This window comes from Fukomys damarensis, unplaced genomic scaffold (assembly GCF_012274545.1).
Source record: "Fukomys damarensis isolate Sample0158 unplaced genomic scaffold, DMR_v1.0_HiC HiC_scaffold_2, whole genome shotgun sequence".
NCBI classification, from domain to species: domain Eukaryota; kingdom Metazoa; phylum Chordata; class Mammalia; order Rodentia; family Bathyergidae; genus Fukomys; species Fukomys damarensis.
Genome location: NW_022900914.1, coordinates 16,513,511 through 16,528,599, shown reverse-complemented (window position 1 = coordinate 16,528,599; position 15,089 = coordinate 16,513,511). Strand labels below are relative to the sequence as shown.

Genomic DNA, 15,089 nt, shown 5'->3' with positions numbered 1-15,089 from the left:
TGAGGGAGGCAGTAAAAGACAACTAATAGAACATTGGCATGGTTATGTGGGTATCGGTGTAGACATGGTGACCCTGGGCGGCTTGGGGACAGCAAAAAAGGAAGGACAGATCATCAGCGGGGACAGAAGGAGGAAACAGTCAAACCATCCACCTGTTTCAAGGGGGACACAGAAGAGATTAGTATGGGGGAGCACAGACGGGGAGAAAAGAAAAGACTTCCAGACACTCTGGAAATTGGAAAATGGGTCATAAATCTTAGGAGCAAGACCAAGATTGTACATGATAAGAACACTGAAAAGGTAAAAGGTGATCAAGAAGTTAAGGCGATCACTGCTGAGCAAAGAGCAAAGATTTGGATGATAAAGAAGAGACTGAAACACTTAGGCAAGTATAGTCCAAATTCGTACTTTCCAGTGTAATTATTTTTTCAAAAGCAGCAGTTACTTGGTGCAACAGATTTTGAAGGCATCAGGAAATGCATCTGTGGTGTTCGGTAAGATTTGGAGCACAGTCCTCCTCTTTGGATTCTAAGGCAGGTTCGGATTTTTTCTTTTGGTGAGACTTTCACAGTCTCTGATGGGCCTTTTCTCCACCCACAGCTTCATAAAAAGGGAAGGGGCTCAAAGTGAATAGTGCACAAGTATTACTTATGAGCCTGGATGTGAATGTAAAACTCAAGCCAGCCGTTAGTGGGGCTACCATGGGTAGAAAAGACTGTTAGCACTGGTTTTGAATACATTATGGTTTTTCTGATGGGTGGCTTTTTCTCCCTGTGAAATTCTGAATTTTCTTTTATACCTGACATCTTTGTTTGCTTTTGTGTTTTGCTAGCATTGGTATGAAAGCTGGATTGTCCTGAGGTTTGTTCTTCTAGATATGGAACAGGAATGAGACAAACATAAAGAACATGTCTTAGCTTTTAATTAGAGCAGGGTCTCTAGGGCACTGCCAGGAGGTCCAGAGAGAGAGTGTACTTGGGAAGAATTCTGTAGCTCTCAACATTTGCCTGATGGAGGGGTATTAGGACCCTGAGAGAACAGTGCTGAGCTGCGGTGGGGGAGATGATTTTTAATTCTTTACTCTGAAAACCTAGGACTGTAACTGAACCCATCCCGCATGCCTTAGAAAGGCAGCATCTGCCTAATTCTGCTCATGCTCAGCTGCTGCCTCCCGTCTGTGAGCTCATTTCCATCTCTACTGTCCCTGCTTCTGATGAGCTGTTGAGCTGTGTTTGTGTGGCTTGTGAGCTTGTGTGGTGCTTGTGTCTTGGGTCTGTTTTGTGAGGACCAGGTGGAAAGAAAGCTGGACTTGACTCGGGCAGTGACTCTTCAGTCCAGAAGACGGGGAGGCTGTTGAGGTGTGGGTGGGTGGGTGCTGACGTGGGGTGACTGAAAATGCTGTTTTCCACCTTCCTCATAAACACTCAGCCTGTCAGCTGCCCCTCTTCCTTGGGGACATGTAGTAGGACACTGTTGGGAGGGGGGTATTGCTCAAGGGGAGAATACTCCTTCACCGTGTTTGGCTGGGCTGTGTCACTGTAAATACCGGTGAGTGTGGCTTGGCTGTCTAAATGTAATGTACCATCTTAGTTTTAATGCCAAGGTCAGGAGTGAAAGAAGGTGTAGCGGCCTCATTTGGCCAGAGGAAAACAGGATGGGTGCCATGTGGGCTAATGCAGTATCTGCTCCTACTTGCCTACTTATCCCACCTCAGCCTGCTGCCACCCGTTCCCCACCTTCGACTATAGTGCCGAAGGCCAGAAATGTAGGCATGGCTGCTGCTGTGCTGATCCCCAGGTAGGGAAAAAATGTGCGCACAATCTTGTACCCTTCTTTCACTTCCTGAAGGAGCCTGTGTGCTGTGTTACAAACCTCATGGTGCAGGGCTAAAAGTTAGGGGCTTACGTGGATCTCTTAAGTGGTTCCCTAAGAGACATGGCCTTTTAGTGTCTCATTTCTGGGAAATCCTAATGTGTCTTGAGAGTGCTTCTCATTGTTGGGTGTAACCTCTTAGACCATTGAAAAACTTGGCTCTTACCGATCCTTGTGCTAATCTTTAGTGCTCATTACTTAATGGTGCTTTTTATATACATACTACATGTATATAAAATGAAAATTTGATGTAAATGTGTACAAGGTACATTTCTTCCTAAAAGTTTTCTTTTCCTTCTAGTTCTGTGTCCCACCTAAAGCAGCATTACTTCAGGAGCAGCTTTATCTTCTGTGGACTACAAGTTTGATTTCCGATAGTATTATTCTGAAAGCTGGCACCATGTCCTTCCTGCTATTGGAAACCCAGCACACTTGAACTTGGGTTTGTGATTCAGTATTAATAGATCAAGACTTCACTAATTCTTTGTATTATAGAACCAAGAAAACTATGGCAAATTCTAGAGATGGTTTTGGTAAATCTGCTAACAACTGCGAACTGTTCTCCTAGTAGAAATTGTGCATGTGCAGTTTTCAGGTATGCCTCTTGAGTTTTTATGGCTTTCTACTTCTAAATTGCACTGAAAAACTAGCATGAAGCTTTGAGATTTATACTGTAGCTATTCTTCAACGACGGCAAGAACACAGTGAGTTTTATAAGACAACTGTCAGTATAAATATTTCCTAACAGTATTGTCCAGAGACCAAAACTTAAATTTGTACTGTTTTGAAGACACACCACCAGAACGAGCATTACTTTGCTTACTGGAACACTGGTCCTGTTGGATGACTGATCTGGTAGCTTGCTGCTTGTTTCCTCACTATTCACTTTCACCATGTGGTTACCACTGTCACTGCCCGTTAACTTTAGTTGTCTCGGTGTTGTGTGTACTCTACAAGGAGCTTCTATCCTCCGTGGTGCTTAAGAAACTATGCTGCAGCGCTGCCCACGCAGAGCCCCATGCCGGCTGTTTCTTTGTCCCTGTGTACTCCCCCCATTTCCCGTGACTCTGTATCTTATTCTCCCGTGTTTTCCTGTAGAACGAATTCCAGGCACAGCTACTCATGGATATGTCACTCATCGTGAGCCAGGTTGCCAGTTTCAGTCAAGCTGATGGCATTGAATAAATGTAAAAACAATGTACTTTTAAGAGGTTAGTTTCTCTTGTATTTTTTCCCCTTCATGGTACTATCTGTCCTCTATCTGAATACCACCCAGCGTCTGTCACTGAATTGCGCGAGCTGGAAAGGCCCCACTTAGCCCCATGATGCTGAAGAGGAGCGGGGCACAGGCGCTTTTCCAGGTCCTGTGAGCTGCTGTGGAATGACAGATGCCCTGCTTTTCCTGGGGCTGCGAGAGTCCCAAGAGCTACGGCCCCGTCCTGACCGAGGAGTGTAAGGAGTGAACACGGGACCTGCATCAGGGGACTTTTAAACTCCCACCCAAGCCTCTGTGTGCACACAGGCTGTGTAGATCCCTTACCACACTTACTGAGGTGCCTTGGCAGTTTGGAGTTTGATACTTGTGTGGCATTTCAATTCTCTACGGGTTCGTGCAATTTGAAATGGTTTCCTTGTTTCATTAGTGTCTTATTTGATGGTGGATATGTGTAACTTATTTACCACTTCCCGCTGAACTGAGGAAGACGCTTATTTACACACTATTCGTAATTTAAATAAATCTGATCTGAATTTGTAAAAAAATATGTCTTAAAGAAATGTAGCTTTAAAAGATAAACAATATAGAAAAAGTTCTTGGGGATATATTTCTTAGAGGTTCAGCAGTGGTCTGTTCAGCTCATTCTGAAGTTGATGGGTCTGCAGTGTGGGAAAACACAGCGACTTTTTCCTCTCTGCTCCAAGTCCCCTTGTCACTACTGTTCCACTGATTTTGTCTGACAGATGCTTCTTCCGCAGTAAACTGCCGTAGGAGTTCCTGCCACACTCCTTTTCCTGAACATGGTGCGTTAGTTTTGAGACAGGCGATGAATCTAAGTACTTCCCTGTCTCAAAGCGTTCAGGCACCAACACGATGCTACAAATGGAGACGTGCACACCTGATGTCAGGTGACGGGTCACAGTCAGAACACGGTACCCCTAACATGCTGTACGCATTACCATCCGCTGTGTGTAGGCGGTGTGTCTGAAACACGAGCGAATTTGATGTTTCCATTTGAGCCCTACTCCAAGAGATCTCATTATGTATATGCAGAATAATCCCAAACCTAAAGACACCCGATGTCTGGAACACTTAGGCAGAGGAGACCCGACCTGTGAGGGTGAGAGCACTTCTGACTCGTGACCGATGGCAGGCGGGCCTCTGTCTCCCGGAAGGGCAGCACCCTGTGCCACGTACTCGGGCACTGCTCTGACAAGGGCTGCATCTTGGGACACTGGAGGTGTGCTGGACTGAGAATCTCAAAACAAAAGGACCATTATCATTTTACTCCTAGATAAGGGGTCTTTTAGAAAGTTCCATGATGTGATTTTGACTCAAAGTGTTTATTTGCTGCCAAAAACCAAGTAGTAAATCGTCCTGTTACAGCTTTCCTTTTTGAAGAAAACAAACTATAGAACTACGGTGCACTCCAGGTGCCATATATCTATTTTATTCTTCAGGAAATTATATTTGTTTTTCTTTTACAAGAGCACAACAGGAACCAAAGTAAAAGAGTAACAGATACAGCACTCAGGATAAATCATATCTTTAAAATAATAATAGAAAAATTTACACCTTGTCCTATATCCTGTTAGTATTTTCATATGGCCATGATTGAAAAAACAAAAAGCAAGCATTTACAATTTTTTTTTCGATAAAGGCTTTTTATGCCAGGAATGGATTAATTGTCAACAAAATTTTATACTAATCAGACTGAAGTAAATCTATTTTGGTAACATATCATTAACAAATTTATTTTGGAAATAGATAAAAATATTGCCCCTTGATAATAAATCTTTTTGTTCCTTTGATGCAAACAGCTACAATGCCTTTTTCTTTTTTCTTTTTGATATTCTAAGACAAAAAAATGGTTAATCTTCAGATTAATAAATTAGGTCATTATAATAATAAATTAATTTTTTTTAAAGTTCAGCAACCTCTGTCCAAGTATTTACAACAATACTTGAAAGTTCCTTTACAAAACAGAACACATTTTCTTTTCACATTAAGCATACTGGGTATCTGTGTCTTTCACAACAAGCATTTTTAAAAGAAAAATCAATGCACAAATGGGTCATTAGTATAAAAGTGCTAAGAGCTGTTTGAAAAGTTAACACTATAGTATACAGTCAGTTTTATTTGAGGCAAACTACAACAAACTTCCAGCTTATTGTGGACAATATTCCAGTAGTTGTTTCAAACAGTTGTTTGAAAAAATAAATCCAGGAGCTGATTAGTTATGCAGGTAAAAACTGCCATTGATATCTCTGGCCAGTAAGCAAATTGAAAACCAACTGAAAGCAAATCCAAATGAAGAAGACCGTAATAAAGGAATGTCTTCTCCACAGCAGGTGTGATGCTGGCTGCTCAAGGTGCGTGCACACACACACACACACACACACACACACACACACACACACACGCACACACTCACACAAACATCTCCCCAATTAAACTGCAGGTAGAACAAGATTTTGTGTTATTCAAAAAAATCTAAGTGATCAAAAGCACTGATATGGAATGCCTGTTTATCTGCCTTTGTTCTGGTTAAAATCTCAAAAATACATTCAACAGGAAAACAAAATGTATGTGTATAAATATATATGCAATATATATTATATACACATGCACACAAATACTTTTGTTTTTGAAGCATAAGATAGTTACATAAATATTCCTATAATTGCTAAAGTTTAAAGAGGCATAATTTTTTTTGAGCTTCAACAAAGGTGCTTGAATAATATACAATTAAAATGAAGTAGTTTCTATCTTGTAGAATCAGTTTATAGTAAGGAAAAAAAAAAATCCCCAAATAGTCTTTTTTAAAAAAAGTTTCTTCTTAAGCTAGAGCTTCAACAAGAACTATGAACAACCAACAGAACAGAACAAAGCAAAAACGAACTATGAAGTTTAGCCCCTGGAAATGCCTGGTGTCCTTCACCCTCTCCCTCCTTCCTGCCACGTTACTGTAAGAAAAGCTCCAGTGCTCACACCAAGAAATGACTTAGGTCTTGTTCATTCGCTGTCTCTCCTAGGAACTGGCTGGCTGGTTTGGAAGAAAACAAAAGCAGCAAAAAAAAGTGTAACTGTATATATCCTTAATAACCCGCTTTAGAGAAATGTTGCGATCGCATTTCCCTGGCTTCCTCACTGCCTACTGCAGTTGTGACTGTATAGAAAAGAAACTTGTGGCTTTAGACCTGGGATGGCTATTGAAAGTTCTGATGTACTCGTCTGGTAGTTCTAAGGTGGTTATGGCAGCTGGGTCGCAAGGCCTTTTGTTTCCTGCTCATTCAGGTCTGATTTTTGCAGCAATCAGTGCAGTCTTCAGAGCAACAGGAAAAAACTATCCTCGGCCACTGAGCTGCTTCTCTGACTGGATTTCTCCTCGAGCCAAGCTGACCAATTTTTCTTCCTAACACTACCCTCCCACCCATTTTCCCAACCAAACTCACTGTGCCCAACCCCAAGAATCTCTACAGCTATATTACAAGCAAATATACCTTAGCAACTTTAAAAACTTTGGTTCTAAGAAAACACTTGGTCAGTTATCTTGAGGGAAGTGGGAATGCTTGTTCTGCACACTGCTGTAGACAGAGCCTATCCCAGTAAGTTCGTAGCGCTGTACATCAAGTCCCAATCCAATACAATCCACTAAGCAAGTGCACAAATTCTAGTTTACTTGTAAGAGCAGATTTAGTTGTTCTCTGTCCTTTGAAACCTCAGCCATGTCGACTTTCTTCACACAGTTTGGTAGAAGTTGTCTGCCTGTAGATGGTTCTGTTTTTGCATGCTGTAGAAGCCACTGAATCTTGCATCGGGTTCAGCAATTCTTAGCATTCTCTGGGAACCGTCCACCTGCACATGGGTCCCCTTCTTGCAGTCCACAGATACCAGCTGATTATTCAAGGAAGAAGGCTATTTAGTGAGAGGAGGAAAGAACAAAACAAAAGCACACACAGAATTAGTTGTCTTACCTCCCCCAAATGTGCAGATATTTAAGACCTAATCAGGTGAGGTCATGTGGGGTGTCAGGCTCAGTCCTATCCATGCTTTTACTGGTAAAGTGACATAACCACCTTCAAACCCTTGAAGCAAAGGCTTATGTGTAAGCAGCTTGGAAAATTAAAGGAAGTCACCAAACAGGCAGATGTGAAAACAAAGCCGTACTTTGTAAGGCTGAGGTTGTACCACAGCCCCATGCCGGGCCGGCCCTGGTGTGTAGCGCTGCACCTTGGGTTTTTTGTGCATGGGTCTCCTTCCCAGGTCTGAACAGTGACAACTGTATGCTGCTTGGCAATATACAACCCTGTGTGAATTCAGGATAGAGGCTGCACAATCCATGCAAAAAAAAAAGTCCGAAGCAGGAGAACTGACAGAAATTTTATATGTTAAAGTGAACTAGATGGTAAGCTGGGTAAAATATTTATTCAGACTGTTTCTAATTCTGAGTTGTATGACTGTTAAAAATACAAAAGGTGGAATGAGAGTTGGAAGATATGACTTCCCTTAAAATATTTTTTTTCCTTTTAAATAGGCAGATTCAGAGGCCTTTGTATTTGTATTCAAATACGTGCATATTTTTTTTCTCCCTTGCTAAGAAGTCTGCTGCTCTAGCTCTCGTTGTGTTGTCTCTCCCCTCTGACATTGCTACCTGTCTTTTGGACCTTTGTATAGCCTCATTATCTTCAAGCTCTTATTGCCCTTTCTGAGTATTATCTCTCTTCCTTTGTGATTTCTTTTGTCTCCCAATTCTGCATTGATAAATACCTGAGAAATACCAGGTGATCAACTTTTGATTTCTAATGTAAACACTAATCCAGCAATCAACCCACAGGTCTTTGTTCATTTGAAAACTTTAAATTACATCAGAAAGTTGGTCTGAGAGAGAGATCAGGACTCATTAACCAGGGGATGATGGAGAGCACCCAGGGATCAATCCAGTCCTGGCCAAGAACTGTATTTTTGATTGCTATGGCTTGATGTGCATTTGAGGCTGTGAATAGTAGAGTAAAAAATTTCACTGGCTCATATAAAAGGTATTAAACAATTTGAAGGAAATGTAACGGTGTAAGCTTCCCTCATTTCCTCATTCAAGAGACGGTGAGTTTCTCAGGACTACCTTAGTCGGTGTCCGATACCAGCAAAGCAGTGGTATCCACCGTTTCTTCCGATTGATGAACAGGAACACTATGATGATGGAGAGGCATATTATCATGGGAACTACCACCGAGATGACGGAGTCCAGGGAGGAGTCTCTGTTGGGGTGCAGCCTGTTACTGTCTCTGTAATCCACCTGGAGGTGACCCACATCTAGGAGAAAACAAATGCCAACCATTTACTACTTAAACCAGAGTTTTTAAGGATTATTTGAATTACACTACAAATAGAGATCAGCAACCTGGTTTTACTGCTTCCCAGTACTCTGGCTAAACACACGATTAAAGTCTAATGCTGATCCAAAGAGCTTTCAGTAGAGGGTAAAGTTCTTAGGGATGGATGAAAAGAAAAAAACAAATGAGGGTGAGCATGTTAATAATTGGGCAAGATGACAATGGCTCTAGCCCATCAAGAAAATAAAAGTGGCTTCAATCAGTAGTTTAAAAATATTTTGACAATATTACACATTTTGATTACAGTTAACATACATGGTCAAAAATTCTGAAGCAGAAACATTAGCTCCTTGCTTAATGGTAAACACGAGACTAAGACAAAGTATCTTCTAGTTGGTGTAACAGCTGGGATTAATTATACCAAAAATAAAACCAGCATCAGAAGCCGGGGCTTTGGTTTCTTTCTGGTTTGTTTAATTTTAAGCAAAAATGCTGTACTTTCCATAAATTTGTTGAAAAACTCACTAGGTCTATATTTTCCTGCCTTAACTGTACTTGCCCAGGGGACATTTAATTTTGCTCTTATTTATTTATTTATGGTTTTTTTTTGAGACAGGGTTTACTATGTAGTTGAGACTGACCCACAACTCACTATGTAGCCCAGGCTGGTCTCAAACTCACTGCGATCCTCCTGCCTCAGCCTCCCAAGTGCTGGGATTATAGGCGTGTGCATCACTTCTGGCCTAATTTTGCTCTTATGAATGAAAATCTATTTTAAACACCACTGTTACAACGAATATTGTAGATTGGGTTAAGGTCAAAGGGCATTTCATCAAGTTTCTCTATTTTTACTTTTGTTTCCAAACAACCATTGCAGTCAGGTTCTGTAAGTGTCATAGACCAGTTCAGTGAAAGATACAGGGCACAGATGATCCAAGAATTACTCTTCCATAGCTCTGGAGGTGCTGTTCATGGAATAGTGTGGGTTGGGTGGGAAGGTGGGAAGAGAATTTGCCTACTCATTTGAGCCAGTGGGGATGTTAATACTTTCTAGGAAGGGGAGAAAAGAAACATTTACCAGCATTAAGAGAAATCTCAGATAAAAGCAACACTGTATTGAATTCAGGTTTTAAATAAAAAGCAAACAAAAGAATGAATCTTGAAGTCATTACAGGGAATGGTTTTAGGAAAATGTCTTATGGCAAGATTAAAAAGTAAATTAAGAAAAATTTTGGTGAAAGGAAAATTAAGCTGAAACTGAGGTTTCCGTATAAAACTCAGTCTTTCTGTTCTGTTTTGATGCTAAAAGCAAGTGAACTTTCCAGCAGCCAAAGCAGAAAATGAAGACTGGTATCATCAGTAGGAGTCACAACCTCAGTTATGTGGGAGTAGCATATACTGACATGTAAGGAAACTTCTCTTCAAGAACTTTTAACAGGGACACTGCACACAACTGTTCAACGCACCACACTAGGTAGGGTGATTTCTATGACCAAAGCCAGCACCTGCCACAGAGCGGGGGGCGCCCAGAAGGCCTTGATGTTTACTGACTGATTCTAAGCATAATGTTGGACACACAGTTGGACAGAGCAATTAATTATATACAAGGAGACCAAACCTGGGGTCCAGGAATTTGGCTCCTGGTCATCTAGCATGATCCAAGCGTGACATTTAAAGTATCTAAAATAAGACTGTTTATCTCTCCAGCAATGAGTACTGCTCCTCCCAAAAGAAAAAATATAAAAACTGTACAGGAATCATTCTGCAAATGAATATGGTGTCGACAGGAGGCAGTGTTGAGCCATGACTCTGAGCAAGTTGGTACTAGTGTTCTTGTAGAGAAGGCAGTATTGTAAGGAACTCGCTTACTACTGAGCTATGAAGAAACAAACCTCTTTATTATACACAACTGAAGGACCGAACAAGAAAAAAAGTCATGGACTAAACCTGGTGACTGGAAAATTCAACACATGTAATAAATTGAACTCTTAGAGTGAGAACCACCCAGAAGGAGAGGGCGATCTAAGGCATTCGTGCTTAGTACAGAACCCACAGGGACAGTGAATAATTCACTATTACGCTGCTTACAAAGTTTATTCACACAGATTTTTGAGAGATGGTGTAGAAATTCCATACCAACCACTTATGACTACGAACATATTTCTTTCCATCATCACCCCGTCTCTGAGCATGTACAGCCAGGAAGTTTATCCAATTACTTGCTGAGACTTACTTTATCAGTGTTTGGTATTTAATATGTCCCAGCCAAGCAAGTCTTCCCTATACTAATTATTTGAACTTACTTGGGCAAGTCATTTAAAATACTCACAGGAAACTTTAAAAAGGAAAAAAAAATACAAAGTAGCCCGCAGAGAAGAGGTAGACAAATCTCCAGTGACTCCGACGCTTACCTCTAGGGAGATGAATGATGTCATTTTCACTAGGTGTGGGCCACGCAGGGACTTCCAGGTCAATCTCTCCATGATAGTTTTTCTTCTCAATGGGTATGTTAGTTGGTTCTGGGGCGTACATTTCTAAAAGAAGGAGGCAGTTTTCTTAAGAGATGATGGAGAAGCCACCTTTCTGTTGGCTTTCATCTCAGCAATCCAAATGGAACCTCTGATGTAATACTGTGGGTCCCCGGACACCGGAGGTTCAGTTTCTGTGTTTACATTATTAATGCATTCACCAACTCTGCAGCGTGGTAAGCATTTCTCACAGCAATGAAAAGAACAAGAAGTTTCCTACCCACCAGGTTTCTTCATGTCAAGCGGTGGCTCTCTAGTTTGTATAAACCAGTAAGGACCGACTAAACCGGCATACTTTACTTTGGGGCAGCTGAATGCTGTACTTTAATAGCTGTGGCTCTTTAACCCATAATGCTCACTTACATAAAATGTCAGTGGAATTGGACACAGTCACAGGTGGAGGCAGACCTGGAAAGCGGCCTGTGCCACACTGCATGTGTCTGTGATGGCGCCAGTGAAGCCTTGGTGGGAAATTCATCTGCAGTCACGGGGTCAGCACTATCTGGTTGGACTGCACAGGCGTCTTGATGAAGACAACACTACAAGGACCCCAGTTCGATCCCCGGTACCAAAAAAAAAGACAACACTATATGGTGAAATAAAACTGACTAAGGAGAATATTCTTTATCCTTACGATTTTTGGAAGCCAAGTTCTGAAAGGCATTAGAGAAGAAAATTCAGAGGTTTTCTCAGTACATTTCATACCTGTACTTCACCTGGCTGACAACTAGCCCGGCAGTTTAATGAAAAGAATTCTTAACCTGTATTACTTTCAGAATGTCACAATAAAAGTCTGCAACACTCATGTTCTTTCTTTTGATCACATCTGTTCCATATTAAGTGACTGTTATACACATGTTAGTCAGCATTGATAACCCTAAATACAATAACCTAAAGATCAAAATAAAATAGAGAATATAAATTAAACAGGATTAATAATCCTATTTGATTGTTTTGTCATAAAACCGAAAGATTTTGTCAGGCTTTCAACAAAGTAATAGAGGAGAGAGTACCTGCTAAGCTTCCAGTGTGAGTCAGCAAAGCACTCAGCCAGGGAAGTAAACTAGAGAGGTTAAGGAAAATCACTAGTAAGTGGGGAGCCAGGATTCCAATGTACAGCATTCCAGAGTTCTGGGATTCCAAAGCTCAGGGTTTTTTACTTCACCCAAGTACAAAGCCACTTTAGCCGTAATCTTCTAATCTTCTACTTACAAGGCCTTTAGGCTTAGAAGGCCTCTTTAGTTTCCAAAGGTTCAGTGGGCCCCTGAAAACTCCAGAATTAGAAATAGGCTGTAGTGAAAACATGTGCAGAAACAGGACTGAATACAAATGAATGATTCTCAAGAAGCCAGGTGTGGTGGTGCACACCTGTAATCCCAGCAATTGGGAGGCTGAGGCAGGAGGATCGCTTAGAGTTTGAGGCGAGCCTGGGCTACATAGTGAATTCAAGGCCAACCTGAACTATGTAACGAAGTCCTGTATCACGTGATTCTGTATCAGAATGATCCAAACACCTTTATAAACTGTACTGGCTCTCGTAGGTCCTTATCTGGTAGGTCTGGGAGGTACGAGTGTGTAGAGTGTGTGTAGAGGGACAGTACTCTGTCCACCCACTAACAGGTGTGTGGCATGAATCTTCCCAATGAATCTGGGGGGAAAACATTCGTGTGGAATCTTTCAGTGTGCAGCGTCCTTTCGCCCCTTCCCTGCCCTGTCTATGACAGACAGCAGCGCCAACACGTGGCTGGCTCCAGGCCTCCCCATGAGAGGGGAACGGGCGGTCTGTTCCACTAAACCTGTGGCTGCTGACAGCCACGCCAAGGCTCCAAAGCTGGGCTTGTCTGGGGTGTGGTAGTGGAGAAGCAGCGCTGACATTCTCAGGCCTGGAACAGTCCTCCCTAGAGCCAAGTTTCTGGGAGAACTATGCCAACAACAGACACTATCGGCTAAGTTCTCTTCCTGTGGGGGCTTAGCAAGGCTCGGTCTGAGGCAGAGGCAGGGACATTAGGAGGTCAGGTCCAGGTCGGAGAAAGTCTACACCTGCTTCCCGAGCACGTCCTCTGTGGTGGGCGCTGGGCTAGACGCTGCGGAGACAGCTCTGAGCAGCACCGATCCTTGCTGAGCCCAGGACCTCCCCTGATGACCACTCAGAAGCTCCTGCCCGTCCTTTGGGTCAGCTTGTTCCCCTAAACTCAGTTCAGCTCTGAGTAAAACCCCCCACACCTGCTTTCTCATAAAATACAGCTCCACACAAGGGTGGGTGTCCATTCCTATTTGAACTTAAGAGAGAAACTGTCTCTGAGCAGTTTTGCGGAGAGGGAGAGAGGGAGAGAGGAGAGAGAGGGAGAGGGAGAGAGGGAGAGAGGAGAGAGAGGGAGAGGGAATAGGAGGGAGGAAGGGAGAGAGAGGGAGAGGGAGGGAAGAGGGAGAGAGAACATCCGTCAGCAAAAAGATGCTTAGAGAAACCAAGAGGAGGAGAAATGCTATTGGTTTCCATGCCTGGATCCAGGCCTTGTAAGGCCAAACACTGCATTCAAACCCAGACTCTAAAATACAGTCCCTTCGTTAGAGAGCCCCTCTTCCTGTGCCTACTGCAGAGGGACAGCCCGGAGCCGGGCACAGAAGCCCTCCTCCCTCCACGGCACCGGGACTGCTCCTGTAGTTCTCGCTGACAGGAATTTCAGAGGCACTGAAGACAACGTAATTGGTGAAATGTTTTATTTTCAGAGCCATCTGGTCATTTTTAGAGTGCGCTTCCATAAACTGTCCTTTTCTGGGATGTGGGGCAGACTGCTGGAGGCTCATAAGCTGAGGGCACCGCTGTTTTTGGGTGGAGGCTTCCTGAAGTGACAGGGCCAATTGTCCCAGACCTAAGCAGCTGCACCTAACTTTCCCTAACTTACCTCCTCCTGTAAAAGGGAGCAAGGACTAACCACCCCCCTGGCTCACAGGCTTGGTGCTCATACCCAAAGACGGCAAAAGGGAAACTGGCACCCGAACACCTGCTGTCCCGCTGGCCCGAGAGACCGGAGAGTGCCGCTACCGTCACGTCCTCCTCACAGCACCTGTGGGGGGCATGCGCTATCCAGATGAGAAGTGGGTGGGTCTAAAACTGGGAGAACCTTTGCCCAAGGCCACACAGTGAGCTGTCAGGGCACGAGACCAGAACCCATCTGCCTTCATCAACACAGCGTGGCCCAAACGTGACGGCCAAATCTGCTGAGAGTTAAGATGGAGGAGTGAGTCATCCGCAGCGCAGCAGAAAGGAGAGTTAAACAACAGCAATTAAGTTCCAGGCCAGCACTGACTCTGAGAAGTCACTGGAGAAATCTTGAGTGATGAACAAGGATGTTAGCAGTATCTGTCTTCACATTAAACACACAAACCAAGGACACTGAAACTTTACTCCTACACCAGCCTGAATCTGGGTCCTTGGCCCACTCCTGCAACATCCGCTGTCCATGTCACAGCCGTCCTGGCTTCTTATACCTTAGTCCCTCCTGAACAACACCCTGCCAGTCTTCCCCCAAACACCTGCTCAAAAAGGGGCCTCCCACTCCTACCAAGGACAAAATATAATTCTTCATCTGATAGAGCATTAATAACATTGACCAGTGCTGATTATTTTTGTCCTTACTTCAGCTATTAGAATTTACATCTCCCGAGGCAATGGCTGTGACTTCTCCCATCTCGAGATCTTTAGTCAGACTGCCTTCTTCACTCCGACAAAGAGTGCACGTATCTTTTAAGATCCAGTGCAGATCCTTTCTCTATGAAACCCTGCAAGGTCACTCTCCCCTGGAGTAAAATCTGTGCATGAATTTGGCATTCATGGTCTGTATCAGAGCTGTCTAACCGTTATCTTTAGTTTCCTGCTCCCATCCGCTTTGGAATGCTGCCAACACTTGTCAAGATGATCAGGGCAAACTGCTTTTGCTCTAACTTTCAGAGAGTGGGCAGGTGAGGAGGGTCTGGCAAAAGGACACTGAGAAGGAGCACTGGGGACAAGGGAGGAACACCAGAGAGTTCAGTGATTTGGAGGCCAAGTGGAGAAAGGGTTTCAGGTACGAAGAAGCAAACAGCTGCACCAGGAGTTGCTATTATCTAAGTCCAGACAGGAAGTGGGGACTGACTGTTTTG

The 15,089-nt window shown here is 43.2% G+C and overlaps 2 protein-coding genes across 2 annotated transcripts in view; one reads left to right on the top strand and one right to left on the bottom strand.

Moving 5' to 3' along the window:
* Fez2 (fasciculation and elongation protein zeta 2) overlaps positions 1 to 3,080 on the top strand; it is a 37,569-nt gene extending 34,489 nt beyond the window's left edge. Inside the window, exon 10 of the mRNA XM_033762225.1 lies at positions 2,174 to 3,080. Within this exon, the coding sequence (XP_033618116.1) occupies positions 2,174 to 2,190 (17 nt within the window). The 3' untranslated portion in view covers positions 2,191 to 3,080. The remainder of the gene's footprint in view (positions 1 to 2,173) is intronic.
* A 1,378-nt stretch (positions 3,081 to 4,458) lies between these two features.
* Crim1 (cysteine rich transmembrane BMP regulator 1) overlaps positions 4,459 to 15,089 on the bottom strand; it is a gene marked incomplete at its 5' end in the record, with an annotated part of 141,562 nt that continues 130,931 nt past the window's right edge. Inside the window, 3 exons of the mRNA XM_010611427.3 lie at positions 4,459 to 7,006; positions 8,211 to 8,401; positions 10,833 to 10,955. Of these exons, the coding sequence (XP_010609729.1) occupies positions 6,830 to 7,006; positions 8,211 to 8,401; positions 10,833 to 10,955 (491 nt within the window). The remainder of the gene's footprint in view (positions 7,007 to 8,210; positions 8,402 to 10,832; positions 10,956 to 15,089) is intronic.